This window comes from Habropoda laboriosa, unplaced genomic scaffold (genome assembly GCF_001263275.1).
Source record: "Habropoda laboriosa isolate 0110345459 unplaced genomic scaffold, ASM126327v1 scaffold769, whole genome shotgun sequence".
In the NCBI taxonomy this organism is placed as follows: Eukaryota; Metazoa; Arthropoda; class Insecta; order Hymenoptera; family Apidae; genus Habropoda; species Habropoda laboriosa.
In genome coordinates, this window is record NW_017101042.1 from 194,330 (window position 1) to 213,601 (window position 19,272).

Here is a 19,272-nt window from a genome sequence, read left to right on the forward strand (position 1 = left end):
CCCTGTCCAATTTAACGTAAAGAAATTCAAATCCATATTTTCAGTGGTTTCGAAGAAAACAGCTTGTAACGCTTTATCTGGCTCACCCTGCATACATATTTATCTGCATTGTCGTACGATGAAACTTTCATATCAACTAGCATTTAAATAAAAATGAATGAAATATCTTGCATTTTTCACCTACTTTTATCTGCTTTGCCTGGCTGTTTGGTGGCGGCTTTTAAACAATTTTTGGAGGTGTCTTGGAACAGTGACTAACGGGGTTGTGCGTGTGTGCGTGTGGGTGGTAGGACTTGGACATGCTGGCTGCTCAACTCAACGAGCTTGGTGTGTCACAGTGCCCAGAGGCCCCGCCAAGGCCGAACAGGCAGCATAAGGGCTCTGCTGCATCATCAACATCAAATTCCGGTCAGCCTGCGGGCAGTAATGATCAGAACAACAAACAGATGCCACAGTCTTCCAGTATTCTCGATCAAGTAAGCATTGCGATCGATCGCACATTAGATTATTACAAACAAATGTTACAAAGCTATAATTTTCTTTGAATTTTTCAGTTACTTGTCAGATAGTTACTATGTTGTTGTTTTAAGTTGATTCAATATTTATACTATCATTATAGGTTGACTAAGTTTCAGTTTAACGATATTCATCTTTTATTGTAGGCATTGTCTGTTGAAAGCGACAGCGATGACGATCTTGAAGATGCAGGAGGAAATAATGCGAGAAACGATGGTACATTACTCGCTAGTGATCCACCAAAACCTTTGTGAGTAGAGCAATTCATTTGTCGCGCGCACGCGCGCGCGCGTGTGTGTGTACTCGCATGTACATTCCTGTATATGCTTTACGGTGAACTTTCCGTTCAGACTTTTCGATATATTAGAATTTTAGGTTATACCTTTTTCTTAATAACAATGAATTCGCAGTTTTATAAACGCATTTAATATATCATAAGTTACATTGTTAATTTCACCAATATGAGACGCGTACAAGCTATATGGTTCGAACGGAAAGTCATCAAAAAGCCATATGACAGGAAACCTATAACACGGTTAACCCCTTATAATTAGTGGCAGATGGTTCTTTGGTTCTTAACAACGACGGCAAAGCACAAGTTTATCTTGTCTACTTCTACACTTACACGTTATACGATCATTTTACTTATATCGTCAGTGACTAAATGAATAATGCAACGAAAGGATATTTTTCGGATAGTATAATACAATTACGGTGTCGAAATAAACTGAACGACATCCTTCGATGAGAGAAGGTCTGAATAAGAAATAGAAATTTTCAGCTACAAAGCTGTAAAATGTGTGAATTACTGTAGTTTAACGTCTGTAGATATAGGTAGTTATTTTCAATCATATCATCTTAATTAAAGTAATAAATTTACAACCTGAATTTTTCGAAGTATATCAATTTTTGCTTATACGCGAGAATATGACAAAAAAGAAACGCGTAGACAATCAGGTGTAACTGAATCAATATTTGCGTTACAGTTTAGAAAAATTAATATTACATACATACAACTGACTAATTGAAATTCCTATTAATTTAGTTGTTAATGATATTTCTTCGCAAATATTTATTATATTTCATTCGCATGCACGCATTCCTTTGGAAAATACCATATACATTTCCAAAAGCATAAATGTAGTTTGAAAAAATTTCTTAAAAATAGTATAACATTTTGAAAATAGTAAATCATTCCTAATAACAATATTTAGGAAATATGAAGATCACCTTAATATTATTTAAGTTTGTACAAAGTTAAGTAAATAATTTGCAAATTCTTTAAGGTAGTCTTAAGTTTCTAAATGCTTTTATAAGTTAACTATCATAATCATCACATTTAACGTTGTAAAATCTTCAAACATGGCAATTATCCCTTTAACCATTTCGGTACGTCGGGGGTCAGCCGTGAAACGCTACTCAATGACCGATAGTCTAGGGCCTAGGGAGTCACGAGAGCGATCCACTGCTTATACTTTCGCAATACAACGAGATATGAAGTTATTATCGATTTGTAAAAACATTCGTATTTAATGTCACATCGGAAACAACAGTTGTCGAGCAGAAATGTGGTTTGAATAAAATCATCGAGAACGTGCTACACCGTGCAGGTTACATCTATTGAGTAAAGTCGACACTTGGGCATGTATAAACTTTTAGTGGCTCGTCGATGATCGTACCGAAAGGGTTAAAGATACTAATCACCTTTTCTAGTAGTTACTGTTTTAGCATTTTGTGTCAATTTCCCTTCTCTGGGGTTATAACTGGCTTTTCTTTCCTCGTCATTCGATGCTTTTAAATACTTATTGTACAAAAATCGCATTAAAATACACTTCAAAAACTAGTCATTTTCGGCGCTCCTGTTCGATACTGAATAAGGATTCCAGATAAGTGGTTGTATGGAATAGGTAGCGTTCTTATTGTAATCTTATGCTTTGGGTGACCGAGGACTTTACTTCTGTTGCTAGCATTTTTTTTTTCTTTTTTTGTAATTGGCCATGAGAGTGATAATAATGTGTGTATTTGTTTGAGATGCAAAGCATCGTTACATTTACGATCGAACGAGTTGTTCTCCAGTGCTTCCACTAATAAGGATTTTACAGGAAGTGAATCTTTTGCGTTTCGAAGTCAATCGTGATGACCCGTACACTATGCAAGTACGTTGAGTATAAATCTTTTCGCTGCGTACAATATAGGATACGTATGCACATTGTTGATGAGTGGCGTCTCGCCCAAAGTTCTCGTTAGACGCGTACAAGCTACTTGTTAAATTGAATAGGAATTACAATGGTAGTTACTGATCCTTTTTAAACTCCATATGTTTGTTAGTCATTTCAAGGAATGTCTTTTATTTATGTATCACTTTAAAGCTCAAGGTATACGCTATTGGGATACGTATATGAAAATTTGTTTATTATTGATTAACATAGTAGAAATCGATATTAAATTTTCAAATGTTGATTCGATGCTGTTTTCACCCTTGAATCGATTTGAAACAAACGTCATCCGATCCCTTGAACTTCACTTTGTAAACCGAACCATCTAAAATGACGGAGAATAAGTTTGGGAATTAATTTAAAGAATACAAATGGAAAAATTTGCCATGGTGCGTATTACTCAATGTTGATACCATATATTATACTGTGCGTCCACGAGAAGATGGCATGGCAAAGGAATGCGGGTGTGATTGGGTCAAATCTCCATAAGCTCACCTTTTCTAACACAATCATAGAAATCGGGTACACGTATTGTCATTAGTGGCCGAACGCGATAACATCGACGAATCGGATCATACAGCACTCCGTACCGGAAGATTTGGGCGGTGCGAGTGAAGTACCCCCGTTGCCCCTGTGCCGTCTCGTATGCCATCTTCTCGTGGACGCACAGTACTTACACGAGTAGGGGAGAGTCGGGAAAACACGAACGCAGGGTAATGGTGAATTCGCATATATAATGGTGTTAGAAAAACATGAACAATTCCTCCTTTTGCCACATGATTGCTCGTACCGATTGTAATGCCAGGTCGCCAATACAAAACAGTTGACATGCACACTGATCGAGGTAAAAATTATAGAAGGTTTTTGCTCCTCTTCATCTAATATTTTGAAGAAAGTAAAATAACTTATAGCTTTTGTATTTATAATTATCTTAATACTAATGTTTAAATACCCAAAAAGTACGAATTGAGGAATAATTTAAAACCAGTATATCTTTTATTTGATGATTTTAACCGAAAATTCTCTCTATTGATTTCGTTTTTTACCTTATGGGGTAATGACGAACGAATTGTGTGGGGCAATCTCGAACGTTCGTCATGATACCGAAAGACTGACTAGAAGTAAAGTAGTGAGAAATTTTGAAAATTTTCAAGAGAAAATAGAGACACACAGAAGAAGAAATACCAGGAAAGAAAAAGAAAGTTAACGCTAAAAATGACGAAGATGAATATTACTATATGTATTGTAAAAAAAAGTACGAGAATCCTCCAACTGAAGATTGGATTATGTGTTACGATTGTTGCAAAAGTACAGTGCTGATCAGAGCACATCTAGAGGCTATTTAAGCGACTTTTGTAAACAAGTAAGTAGCGTTCGTGATTACCCCACAATATTTAGGATATCACGAACGGCAACGGTCTGGTTTTCCTATTAAAAATTGGCTTTATTTTTAAATTTTGTTAAAGTTGATTATAAAACTATATAAACAGATAATATGCCTTTGTATATAAACAAAGTTATTACCTTTGCAATATTTTGTTTTATTCAACTTTTTCCTTAGGTGTTCGCAATTCCCTGACTCTCCCCCTATGTACAGAATACAGAGCGTTCGGCAACAAATAAGAGAAATTATAAACTATAATTCTAGACGATAAAATCGAATGAAAATCAGTAATAAGGAAATTTCAAATTCGAGTTCGTTTGTTAATTGTAAGCATTAAAAAGTTAATCAAATCTCGGTAATCCGCACAGCATCGGCGAATGTAGGGAAGCTCACAGCAGAGGTAGGGGGGTTCGCAAAATCTACGAAGCACCGTGTTCAGGTTGTCCCGTAGAAGCTGTGAAAAAAGATTTTGCGACACATTAGAAAGAAAGTTATTAATTACATATTAAATCTGCTTACATTCTGAAATGCATAAGAGGAATTTTCAATTGTAGGAATTTTATTCCATATTTGAAAATATGGAATTTTCAAATGTAGAGTTTAAATTTCTTTAATCAGACAAGTGCATCTAAATACACCATAGTTTTAGCAATTCATAAATCTGACAATTATTTATCAATACTTTGATTTCGTATAACAATAGATGTGTAACACGAGAAAAAAAGTTTAAATAATTGTAAACACTGTAGAGTTCCTTTATTTTAAAGGTAATAATTGCTTCCAAAATTATAGTATCAAAGAGAAATATTAAATTTTCTCTGAAAATTTATTATTAATTATTTGAAAATTTGTATTAAAGAAATTTTAACACAGACAAGATGTTCGATCACAAGATAGAAATATTTTGCCTAAAAGACGGATTAGCCGTGACGGCCTACAAATTACTTTATGAGTGTCTTACTCGAAGGCCCACACACCCGGACACCATGTGCGCTAAGCCCAACAAAAGAGGACCAAGTGCGCCCTAAAATTGACAGTTAATCGACCGAACAATAGGACTATTTTTATAAATAATTTCCAGCTCTCGCGTTACAACAGACAATAGGAACACATATTTTTTTTTTTTACCATTTTTTTGTGGACATCGAGACGAATTCAAAACACATATTACATGATACTTTTACTAACATATTATTCGATTTACAGTGGTGGAAATGTGAAATACATTAGCTTTTCGTCGTACATATTTGACTTTAAGACAGTGTAAACGTTATTTGACACCGAAGAGTACTGAATGTAAACACGCGACTAGAACATAAGAAAAATGCACTTTATTTAATTAAAAAAGAAAAAACAAAAAAAATTTTAAATAATAAAAATATGTTAGTAAAAATATCATGTAATATGTGTTTTGAATTCGTCTCGATGTCCACAAAAAAATGGTAAAAAAAAAATGTGTTCCTATTTGTAAAACCCAAGGTGACCTTGATTTCGTCAAGAAAACAGTTTTCGAAATTTTTTTACTGATATTTATTGTACAGTCCATACCCTGCAACTCTTGTTGCAAACTTTATTTTGTAAGATGACTGCAAGTGGGTGAAAAATCGTGCGTCGCGTTACAGGTAACACCCAGTATGTACATATATGTTTTTCGGAGATATGAACGTTATCTTTTCTTCTTTAATTAAAATTATAGCATGTTTTAAATATTTTTTTATTACAACGAATCAGGAACAATCAAACAACTATGCATATATTACAAAACTAACACAAATAACATAAAATGTTAACAGAAGTTGTGCAACATCAAGGTATCTCAAGGCGTTCGCTTCAGAAAACTTGTTATAAGTGAATGCTTAATGGTACTACGAAATATAGGGTGTGCTTTGTTTAGGAAGGAATTGGACCTCTTGAAAAAATGTTCTCACAAAGATTGTTTGATACCATGGGGGTCATACTGTGGTATTTTTTTTTTTTGTGGGTAAAGTAGTGGAGGAGATTTCAAGGTCTAGTCTTTTTTTTTTGTTTTAATGGAAGGCTGCGTTCTTTTTTTCAAAATATGATAGCAGTTGTTGAGACAAATTCTACGATGTGTTACACGAAATCATTTCGTTGTATGAAAAATGGTAGAATAGTGAAAAATCGACGAGTTAGATCAACACGTGTCGCACACCTTAGGCCAGATAAACCCTACTTGACTGTACTACTAATCCATGATTTTAAAACTTTCCCTAAGAGGAAATAACTTAATGTGGCACCTCGTTGAGTGTGTCTAAACAAGCAGTATCATATTATGAAAAAAAATATATAGTGTTCCATAAAAAGAAAAATAAATTTGATATCCCTTTCACTACTTTGGTATGATGAGGGATATACTGTGGTATAGCTTCTTTGCGGATAACTTTTGTAAGAACATTGTTTCGATAGTTTAAATTCCTTCTGAGGTATTCCATCGTGTCCAGTTTGAAAAAAACACCCTGCATATATAGAGGATGGGGCAAAAACTTGGTCCATCTAGAATATTTCCGTTATTTATAATAACATGAAAAAATGTTATATACAAAACTTGCATGATATAGAGGGGGACATAATGTGATGCAAATACTTTTTACGTGTGTGGAAGCATAGAGGAGATTACAAGGTCATCTCTATTTTTTTATCTCTGGGTAATTGCCGTTGTTGTGGCGATTTCAGTACGCTATCATTAAAGGTCATTCACGGATAAACGTGGTGGTAAAATAAATTTTCTAACATTACAGAAAATGTTCGAAGTGTTGACCATTTATGTCAATGCAAATTTGCAGTCTTCGTATCACTGAATCACGTGCACGTCTTATCGCCCGTGAACTTATTCCAGCATATGCTGCAGTAATCCGTTGTCTCATATTTTCCTGTGTAGTCGGTATTTCTTGGTAGACAACATTTCTGAGTGCTCCCCAGAGAAAAAAATTTAATGTGGTTAAGTTTGGAGAACGAGCTGGCCACGAAATCGTTCCTCCACGTCCTATCCATCAATTTGGATAAAGTTGGTTGAATACCTTCTTCCTCGTCATGTTGTAACTGTATTGTTCGTCGAACGTTTAATGGTAAATTTTCTAACAAACTCCCGAATATGTTTCTTATAAAATATTCATATTTTTCGTTAGTAAGGCTCCCATCGATAAAATACAGTCCAATTATTCGGTCATGAACGATTCCGTACCACACGTTAGCTATCCATTGTCGTTGATACTGAACTTGTAACCAGTGTGGATTTTCGATATACAGTAAAGATTCGATTAGAGTTCGAAATTCGGGACCGCTGTGAAACAGTTACGGGATAGGTACTAGATTCTTCAAACTGTTTGTATTTTACCGACACCGACGGACGCAGAAAGAGACAGCGGACAAAGAAGAGGGAGGTATTGAAAATCAAGACAGTCCTAAAATATTAAATCCCTACATATCGGTGAGACAACACTAATACAAAAGAGAAACGTTTTTATTTTTTGTGTTTTGTTGATAAAATTTTTACTAACATATCCACGATATTTTCTGATTAAAATGAGACCAAATACGGTATAATTCGGTTTACATTTAGTTACTTAATAAGAAATTCCACACATGCATATGTATATACATACGGAATAAGTGATACTATTTTTTGTAAACAATATAACGACGTACATATGTGAATTGTTTGATTTTGCATTATTTTTTAAGAAATGAAGATGACCTTCAGTTTTTAAAATCTATTTAAATTCTATTTTTAACATATTAATAAATTATAATTGTTCGTAAGCTGTTTGCGCACTGCTTGTGAAGTCATAACTAGTATAAACGTTAGTATAACAACTCGTAGTGGAGAGAGCGTAAAAGAGTGTCCCATTCGAGAATAACCGGATAGGTTCAGTTCTTCTACTCGATAATTGTTCGTATTCGACACAGCTGTGAGACTCTTAACGGATAGGTCCTACATTTTTTAGATGAAAACCACCGAAACGAACGTAGAAAAAGGTAGCAGGCAAAGAATGATTCATAAGCCCAATCGACACAACCAAGTTTTGTAACAATATCGTGTTTGGTATCATTTTAATCAGGAAAGTCTCACCAATATTTTGATCAAATTTTTGTTAACGAAAAATTGAAAATAACAAACTTTTGTAGTTTTGTTAGCATTGTCTCACGGACATGCCGCCACCGAATGCGATGAGGAGATGCCGTGAACGTGTCACATTAGTCGCTTGCCTGGTTCAAGGGTGATCCCCCCTTGTGGTGGGGACATACTATGAACAGTTATCGTGTAGATCCCAACGAACTCTTATAGAATCTTTTTTACTGTAGCAGTAGTGCATATTATGAAGATTTAGGTTTCTATGGATAGTAGCTTCATCGGTTAACCATAGTGAAGAAAAAAATAACCTATTGATAAAATGGAACTCGATTCATGAAATCCGTATCGTGTAAATTTGGGTGAAGACTAATATGGTGTACGTGGCCAGGTAAAATGTTCGTTAAGTCTATAAATATAAAAGGTCAATTGTTGTTAAAAAGAAGATGAACAAAGTATTAGTTAATAATTAAGATATCTATAGTGTACAGGAGAAATAAATCAGGTTATAATTGTACGGGAACGGTTCCCTTAGACTCCGACCTCCCTCAGTCGGTCCTTAGACTGCCTTGGTTCTCGGAAGTAGTCTATGACTGAGAGCCTGGTTCTGCTCCGAAACCTGGTATCTATGTATGTATGTTTTGAAAAACAAAAATTGTTGAGGTTGGCAACCGCGAACTTCTAGATTCTAGAAAATTCCAAACTCTCACTCTCCTACATAAAAGAGGCAGAAAAAAATCAATCATTCCCCTGTACGACAAGCGTTGATCGTTTGACAGACTGCCGGCCGCGCGACTTGGTGTGCTGCTCTGAAAATGTATTCTAATGTACGCTCAACAAGCCTCATCTTTACAAAATGCCTACAATAGTGTGGATGAAATTTATACCGTGCAAGGATTCGTAACACGCTCTTTCTGCTAATAGCAGATTTGCGTTCAATTTGTAGTTTCGTTTATTTCATCGATTATCACAATTTGTATTAATCTTTTACACAATCTTTGAAATATTTGGTGTGAAGGATGTATATAATTCGGATATCGTTCAGCGTACTACGCAGAACTAGAAAGATTTTTCACAGGACGGCACAGTGGCAAGAGGGGTACTTCACTCGCGTCGCCCGAATCTTCCGCCACGCGGTGCTATATGATCCGATTCGTCGATGTTATCGCGTTCGGCCACTAATGACAATACGTGTGCCGTATTTCTATGATTATGTTAGAGAAGCTGGGTTTATGGAGATATGACCCAGTCTTGCATTCCTTTAAGAGCAACTTTTCCAACTCTGCGTAGTACAAAGCTTGGACTCTTGAATTTTTATGAGTTTCCCCATAAATGAGGATCATATCCACTTGTTCTTCAAAAGAAAACTTTATCTTAATTAGCACGGTGATATTTGACTCAGCCATCAGTTGATACTGACTACTGATACTCCACGCAATGTTGTAAATTACCACAACGTTTACGTTCGTAGCTGTCCGTAGTATATTATTAGAATCTAATTAGTGGAGTATACTATTTCGACAAGACTATTTATTTACATAAAAGTAAGAGTCAATGAATTACAACATGCTAGATAACTATTCTATATTTATATTCTCTTCAACGGTTTTGGGGTAAGTGCTGCGCTGTTTTTCAGTCCTCTTATCAGAAGAACCCCTTGTGGCCAGATCTTTCTAGAAACTAGAACATTCGATAGATGACGTCGGGTCATCTGATACTACAATCGACAATGATAATGGACCGTTGAGCTTTTCGTTTTTGTCGTCCGGTTGACAATAAATGTTGGTCGATTACCGGCCGGAATAATGCTTGCTTTACTAAGCATTTTTGATACCACAGCACGGCGAAAACCGGACATGTGAAAAGGCTCTAACACAGTGGTTTTTAACCTTTTAGAAATCATGGAATACTTTTGATTATGAGGAAAATTTGTAGAACACCAAAATCACTAAGGTCATAAAACTAACAAACTAATGCAAGTTACATCTTGTCTGCGTTGTGAATTAGGCACTGCGCATTTACGCTAAAGTTTGTTTAAACGTACTATCCTAGAGAGTACGCAGTATTTTCATAATTTTGCAGAACACCGGTTAAAAACCACTTAAGCCATAACAGATGCATCTCCATTCATCGGCTCTTAATGTCATGGCCGAATGTCCATTGACAAACACTGGGCTTCGGCCATCGACGGTAGCAAGGCTTATAAGAAACCCAGACCATAACCCTCTCACCCGCGCGTCATACCTACAAAGGAGCTAGAATAAATCCAGTGATGATAAAACGTATCCACGGCTCCATAATTCGAAAATAATAGTAATTGAGGACGTTTCTGAAAGAGGGCTCGTAAGCCGGAATGACGAATTGAATAAATCGCGTCAGAACTTCCAGTTTTAGTTTTTTCAATATATTGCTATGTTTGAATTGTTAATTACGTGGCTCGTAAAAAATGTTATTCCCATAAAGTATAGTATGAATTTATGATGTACAATAATACCATTTTGAAAATAAACTAATAGATTTTAACAGTCGTTAGAGCCCCTCTTCCATAAATCGTGTAAAAAAGAGTAATTGAATAATAAATATGTTAGAAAGACAAAAGAAATATATTTATTCTACATATTTACTAATAAAATGAACATTTTATGATAATTCAACTGTTTAAGGAAAATAGAAAATATTTTTAAAAAGTTTTAACACTGAACATTTAAACTTTTGTCATGGTTTATTACTTTCTTCAAACATTTTGTTTAACCATTGACAGCATTCGTTATCGAACATCTTTTATTTTTTGCTTTTTTTTACTGGTATACAGAGGTTTAATGTTTTTTAATTTTTGTACACCATACCAATTCTGGTATAGATTGAATTTGTGAATATACCACAATATAATGTAGAGCAAGGAATTCGCGTATTCTCATACGCGAGTAATTTTTGAAAAATATATTGTTCTACTCCTTTTCTCCAATCTTTTATCAAGAACCTGGCCATACATACTTCAAATGGCGATGGGTGGTTTCGGCACTCAACCATTGCTGTTAGATAAGGCCAGATTGGAATATTCTAGTTGGAATATCCTCTACTTTCTTTACTTTTGAGTTAATAGTTTTCAAAGTTTCGATCATACCGATCAAAAGAGTGTCCGTGAATGGGAAAAACATGGATAATTTCCAGTTGGAAAACTTTAGCTAGCCACGAACAAAATGAAATAATGGTTACATTCTTATTTTATCCTTCACAAGCATCAGAAAGCAAAATTAAAATCTTGATGTTAGGAAATTGAAGCAGTTTCTTTTGTAAGGCATGATAGATAAATGATGCAACAGAATTTGGGTCCTTTTTTAGTTTGCGTTTCCATGAAACAATACCGAAACGACGAATCATCATTATGTATTACGTTAAATGTATACAGCCATAGAAGTCGTTTGTAAAATTGAGATGTAACATTCAGTTTTGGAATTGAAAAATTTTGTGAATAATTCGACTCTACTACAAGGTAAGAAGGATCTGTTTTAGCTTTCATGATGAAGTCCTTCTTTTAAACTAATATTTTTTTGCTTTTTCCACGTGCATCGTGTATTCCGCTTTACAATCGTCATTTGGGTAATTTTTCAATTCTCTTTCACATGTTGAACAAAAGTCACACACGTCAGTTTTGGTTGTTTGAAAGCATAATCACAGTTTTGCTTAAGAAACTTAAAGTAAGTTGTATAGTTCATTGCAAGCTTGGTACCTGTTTTCTTAAAATAGTATTCCGAAAATATTTTAAATAGAATCTCGACACTTAAGTTCGGATTTTCAAAGAAATTCAGATTTGATTTATTGTCAGAATAATGACTTTTACGACTAGGAATCGTTTTTAGGTGTTCCTTTATCAAATCCCAAACGTGTGCCTCAATTTTATGTGGGCGGTTATCATGACCTACTCGCTTTTCTTCGAAGGCATCGTTAACTAATATTTTTCCCGATGTACCTCTTATCTTTTTATTGACACCTGAAGAATCTTACAAATGATTGTACGACAAATTTCAACCTTAGCTCCTTTAACAAGTAGCATATATTAGGTTGTCCGGAAATAAATTGCGGTTTCTGTACATGAGATTTAAACACGTGTAGTTTTTCTTAGAATGAATTTATTTAATCGAAATAATTTCCATTAGATTCTATACACTTTTTCAACGTTTTACAAGAGTTCCTATTCCATTACAATAAAAATCGGAAGTTCTAGAATTAATAAATTCCACGAAGGTATTTACAGCATCCTCTTTATTGCGAAAGATTTTTTCTCGCAAAAAGTTATCGAAATGTTTAAAAAAATGTTCATCTGTAGGGGATAAGTTTGGGGATTAAGGAGGGTGTTTTAATGTTTCGTAACCCTGTTACGTACCTTTCGTACCTCAGGGCCCCCGGTTTCGGTCAGTCCATTCAAGGAGTTTACCTGGGATAGGGGCGGCGACAGTGACTACTACAGGATTTATTTTACACAAGTTTATTGACTATCGGTTTCTGTACAGAGGCGTTCCTTGATGCAAGGGTATACAACTGAGTGCCCGCGCTGGAAGCGCGTTGGTTTTTTAAGCTGCTTCCCTCTCCTGTCCTCGGGGTAGTGGAAATGGGTTAGAGGAGGAAAGATTAAGACAAGGATAGATAGTTTGGGAATTTTCCGGACAGTACAGCGAACCTACCCAAGTTTAGACAATTGCCCCTTTTCGGGGGCATCGAAGGATGTCGATGACATGAACCAGACGCGTGGCACTCCGACCCACGGGCATCCTCGAGCGTCGGGCTCTCGGTGCCTCGCATAGTCTCGAGTGACGCGCCCGGTTCTTACCTGATTTATTGCACTACCCTTGAGTGACTTTTGGCTGTAACTGCCCGAAGGAATTTTGGTGAATGCAGAGTATGTGACCGTTGTAAGATTTCTATGGTTTCCCCGAAGACAAGAGAGGTTCGCTAGGCTTGGAGGTTACAGACGTAATAACCCAATTCGTGTGTCTTCCGAATTGTGAATTGTGATACGTGCGGGCGGGAGTTATCGCGTAGGGGCATTGGTCCCTTACGATTTACCAAACTTGGTTGTTTAACAAATAACTTTTTATGCATTATAATTACTAGTTGTGCTTTTACCGAATACATGATTGATATTGCGGGCAGTTTCCGCGGCTTTACGTCCTAATTTAAATTCATATAAAAATATGGTACGAATTTGCTTCTTATCCATTGTTACGTTTTTAAGTTATACTCAGAACACATGACGGTGGAAAACAAAAGTGTATCGCTTATATCATAGAGCGACGTCTACGCGTTCAAACGGTATATTACTTAATAAACGTAAATTTACGAAAAGCCCTAAATATGACATAACAGGAAACCGCAATTTATTTCCGGACAACCTAATAAGTATGTCAATGTATTATTACGATGAATCTTAGGATTTGCCGTTATCTTCCGATAAGATTGTTTTGCCTTCATTTCTATACAGCGAGCTGAAACCGCAATTTATTTCCGGACAACCTAATAAGTATGTCAATGTATTATTACGATAAATCTTAGGATTTGCCGTTATCTTCCGATAAGATTGTTTTGCCTTCATTTCTATACAGCGAGCTAACTAGGACTCTTGTAATTCTTTACTTTGTCCATTATAAAAAAAAAAAAAAACTAAATAAGTGTTCTTGTTGGCTATACGATAACTTGGAGTAACATTTTTTCTGGCAGCATGAGTTAATTGGTGCAAATTCCATTCTTCTTAGTATTACTCCACTACTTCTAATATATTCCCTGCCATTGGTTCTCCTCTTTTTAACTTCTGCTTTTTTAGAACTATGATTACAGTACATTTTTTTCTTCTTCTTTACGTTCTGTTCCATTTTATTTTCTTCAGCATACAAGACATTAAATTACTCAAAAACCACTGATTGATTGATTTTATACGATACACTACTTTTACTATAAAAACCTTTTGAATAACTAAGCAAATATTGTATGAGCATCTGATTGTTGCGGATGTAAAGAAAAACCGGGCGAACGAACGATCGCTGAGACCAGTCGCATACGAGTAAACAAAATGCACTGCATTTATCTCAAATGTTGGAATATTGAGACGAAATTTTAGGGGAATATTTTTAGACATATGACAGTTAAAGCCAATTTACCGAGAAAAGATCCATAGATCTATAGACCCTTTTTCCAGAAACATCCTCGGTTGTTTTACTATCTTCAGTGATCTTGAATAACTTTCAACGATGCTAAAGACCTTTAGCATGCTGAAATCACCACAACAACGGCTATCGTACAACGATAAAAAGAATATAGCATCTCATTTAAAAAAATAGAGATGTAAATAAAAAAAAAAGTAGAGACGTAATAAGTATTTACATCTCCTTATACCCCCCTCCATATCATGCAAGTTTTATATATCACATTTTTCCATATTATTACAAATAACGGAAATATTTGAGGTGAATAAAGTTTTTACTTGACCCTATATACAGGGTGTCCCACGTTAAGTACCGTTGAATATAACTACTGAACGAGAGGTGATAGGACAAATATGTAAGAAGACTTTTATCATCATTTTTTATGTAGAATGTCACTGTGAAAACAAATTTTTACCTTCAATTTTTCAAGGTCGTACTAAATTCATCTCGTGTTTTTTAAATAGAATTCTATATTTTTGTTTTGCTTTTATGAAAGTACTGAAAAATGCAAATTCAACATATGTCTTTGAAATGACCTTGAAACAATCCAAAGTCGCAAGGACGAATAAGTTTTAAAACAGACGAAAATCGATGTCTCTGTTACTTCACTTGTGTCATTTACATTTGATGTCCAATATGTCCACCTCCAGCTCTTAAGCATTGCCGCAGCTTATTACGAAATGAACAGATGATCGTAAGTGCAATCGTTTCTGTTGATATAGTGGCATTTCTCTTACATATCCCCATAAAAAATAATCTAAGGGTGTTATTGGAAAAAATTAGTTCAAAGCAACTTCAAAATGGATGGTTTCGTCATTATGATGTCCCACCCTATTATGCGTTAACAGTAAGAAGACATCTAAATGACATGTTTCCAAATCGATGAATTGGATGTGGTGGACTAATAAATTGGCCGGCAAAGTTACCTAATCTAACCGTTCATTTCGCATTAACCTACAGCAATATTTGAGAGCTGGAGGTGGACATTTTGAACATCAAATATGAAAGGCACAGGTAAAATAACAGAGACAGCGATTTTCGTCTATTTTATAACTTTTTCGTCCTTGCGATTTTGGATTGTCTCAAAGTCATTTCAAAGACATATGCTGAACTTGTTTTTTTCTGTTCTTTCATAATACCAAAGCAAAAATATAGTATTCCATTTAACACGTTCAGGACGGTCTTGTTTGCTGACATGACCCATCGATGGGTCAATCAAAATGACGGTAAAAAAGATTTACATAGTAGATGGTGTGATCTAGTATTAATGATAATACTTCGGTCATAAGAAACGCTGGCAGTAGCTAGCGTTTCGTGAATTTCGCTGCCGTCCTGAACATGTTAAAAAACACAAGATGACCTTAGTATGACTTTGAAAAATTGAAGGTAAACATTTTTCTTTTTTGCACAGTGACATTCTACATAAAAAATGATGATAAAAGTCTCGTTACATTTTTGTCCTATCATCTACCGTTCAGTAGTTATATCAAACGGCATTTATCGTGGAACACCCTGTATATGTATATACACACGGTGTCCTAAAGTTAAAGGATCAAACTTCGCCAGTATGTTCTATGAGTAGAAATAAGAAAAAAATGTAAGGTACACATAAATCTGCAAACGCTTCATTATCACACTTTTATACACTGAAAAAAGTTTATTTATGTTTCCATTTCAAAATGCCGTTCCCCGTTTCGAATACAAAATTGACATCGTAGGGAGATTGAACTTAACACTCTCCGAATTTCATTGTGTATCTACTCTAGTTCAGTGAATGCAGCCTTCCTCTCAGTTCTTGATGTGAATTAATTCTTGTACGATGCACTGTCCCTTTCACAGTTCCTCACAGACAAATGCTAGCTGTGTAAAATCTGGTGATCTCGCGGCCCAAACAGTGGGCCTTCCCCGATCTATCCCTCTCTCATGATAATGTTCATCTAACCATTCTCTATCAGGTTTCGCATAACGTGCCGGACAGCCATCTAATTGTAACCACATACGTTGACAATAAAGGAGCGGATCTTCTAAAAATACTGGTAAAGCGTTCTTTAAACAGTATACAGGGTGTCCCACGCAACTGGAACAGGCTGTGCCTCCCAAACGGTTGGAAATAGAAGAAACTGCTATAGATCAAAGTTAAATGGTATATCGGACGGTGCATAATATGCAAATAACTTTATGCACTTTTGTGCACCGGTGCATCAGAAAAATGCAACAGTCCCTTTTCCTTAAATGGAAACCAATGGTTTTAACTACACCGACTGTTGCAGTTTTTTGTACTCGACATAAAAGTATTAACATACTTATGCCCTAAAGTTATTCGTTAGGAAGTTATCGTAGCTAAAATTTTCGGACAATCCTCCATTGCCGTTTAAGCACTTTTCCATCCGCTTCTTAACATAGAAGCACAAAATTAAAAAAAAAAAATTAAATAAAAATGAAGTAAAAAAGTTTTTAAAAAAACTGTATTGCTTTTATATAGAGCACAAAAAAATTCTATTTAAGAAAAAGGGATTGTTGCATTTTTCTCATGCACCGATGCACAAAAGTGCATAAAGTTATTTACATATTATGCACCGTCCGATATACCATTTAACTTTGATCTATAGCAGTTTCTTCTATTTCCAACCGTTTGGGAGGCACAGCCTGTTCCAGTTGCGTGGAACAACTTGTAGAAACGAATATACAGTCAGTCTTTCTGGTAAAAAATAAAATCTTAGCAACGTATCGTCATAAATTTCCGCCAACGCGTTACATTGAAAGTGATATTAAAAAGTTGTTTGTCGCAAAGCATATGAATTTCCTGTGCCCATACATGGATACTGTGGAAATTAAAAAAACTTCTTCTCGTAAAAGTAGCTTCGTCTATCCCTAACATTCTTGATGGGAAGGAAGCATCTGCTTGCACAACGTGCATGTACCATTTACAGAACTATAATCGTTTCTTAAAGTCATCTGGCAAATGATCCTATACTAGTATGTAGTGGACCGATATCTACTTAACGTTCTCCAAATAGTTGATTGAGGTATCTGCAATTGATGCAAAGCTCGCCGTACATTTTCTGTAGATATGTCACTAAAGTGATGCAGATGCACAACTCCGTGCTGTTCAGGTACATTGCGAAATGGACCTGCTGATCGGAAAGTCTTTACCATGTAGAAAGTCTGCGAAGTGCCGAGAAATGTGGCACTCTTCTGTTAGGGAATCTTCGTTCCTATGATCTCACGGTAGCTCGAGAATTTCCAATGCAGAAGCCGTAAATAAAAACCATATCAGCGTATTCTTTGTTCAAAAACATTATTTGTACATTGTATTGTATATATTAGCAGTGAATCCGCTACTGCTTTTAGGTTTCACATTTTTGTTATAAAGTTTTTGTAAAGCATTTGCAAACCTGTGTGTATATAACACTTTTTTCTTATTTGTACTCATACAACACAGTGGTAAAGTTTGATTGTTTAACTTTGGTACACCCTCTATGTGTATAAATATACAGTGCGTTCGTTTTATCTGCAAATATGTAAATGTCTCGAAAACTATTAGTGATACAGAAAAATGTTTCAAGCAAATATTGTACAATGTCAAGAGGGACACATGATACCGATATTTATTTTATCTTGCAATAACCTCGAAATGTCTTGTAAAAGCCACGTTTGTATTTTTAAATGGGAACTATATTTTTTATTGCATACTCTTGTAGTCGACATCGAAACGTTTTCAAAACACTACTAACTTGTATCTTTCGCGTAAGCTACAATCAAGATACTAAATTTCAAAGTTAATATGCCGACGTTTTATATGTACATATTAGTGTTTCCTGATGTACGCAGCGTGGTGTTATTGTGTTATGTGCATCGCGTTCCGAATAATGAACTCTCGATCGCACAGTTATCCGTCAAATTAATATTAGGTTTAGTAAGTTTATGCGAAATATACAAGTTAGTAGTGTTTTGAAAATGTTTCGATGTCGGCTACAAGAATAAGTAATAAAAAATATAGTTCCCATTGAAAAATATAAACGTGACCTTTACAGGGCTTTCCGAGTTCATTACAAGATAAAATAAATATCGATATAGTATATTCCCCTTGTCCCCCTTTGTCAACGCAGCTTCCCGCGCTTCGTTGTGAATGAAGGTCGGATTGGCGTTGTTTGTTAATTATTGCACGTACTTATATGCCAACACAATGAGGACTAGAGTAGCTGCCGTGAAGTTCTCTGGTTTTCGAATGTCACGAACTAGTCGCACTTTAATAAGTAGTTTTACAGAGACGCGTGTCGCGGTCAGTACCACACTTGAGTGTCGATTTTTTCTTAATGCCGTTTTATCTCTTTTATGTGTATTAGGTCTAGTTCCTTCGAATGGAGTGCACGTTGATTGGTTTCTTGTTACTTTTTAAATCGCGTAATTACTTTTTAATTAGCGCGTTGCTTTGGGGAGTGGGTGACGGTGGCTTGACGTAGGTGGCGAAGGTTTAGCAACAACGCGGAATTTCCTCCAGGTTGCGATTGCGTCGATCCTGTGACCGTTACAATAGATCTTGAGTCACCCTTCGGAAGGCCTACTTTATGACACGGTTTAGCTATTTAGAACCAGAGAAATTAACTTGTAATTTTTCTCTCACCAGGATATATTTTAATTCTTGAAACATGCTAATAATGAACTAAAGTCCTAATTTCAAAACCAGCCTCCTTGGCACGTCCGTGTCATAAACTGCTGCTCTCTTAACACCCTTAACATCGTACAACATTTGTTTAAAACATTTTTCTGTATCGCCCATAGTTTTCGAGATATTTACATATTTCCAGGTAAAACGGACACACTGTATATAATATTTTTTTCAAACACTTTTTTCTCTGAATATGTGTG

The 19,272-nt window shown here is 35.5% G+C and overlaps 1 protein-coding gene across 1 annotated transcript in view; it reads left to right on the forward strand.

Moving 5' to 3' along the window:
* Window positions 1-19,272, forward strand: part of LOC108577998 (serine/threonine-protein kinase mig-15) — a 192,983-nt gene that overhangs the window by 105,402 nt on the left and 68,309 nt on the right. The window contains exons 10-11 of the mRNA XM_017941240.1: window positions 291-476; window positions 663-766. Coding sequence (XP_017796729.1) covers window positions 291-476; window positions 663-766 — 290 coding nt within the window. The remainder of the gene's footprint in view (window positions 1-290; window positions 477-662; window positions 767-19,272) is intronic.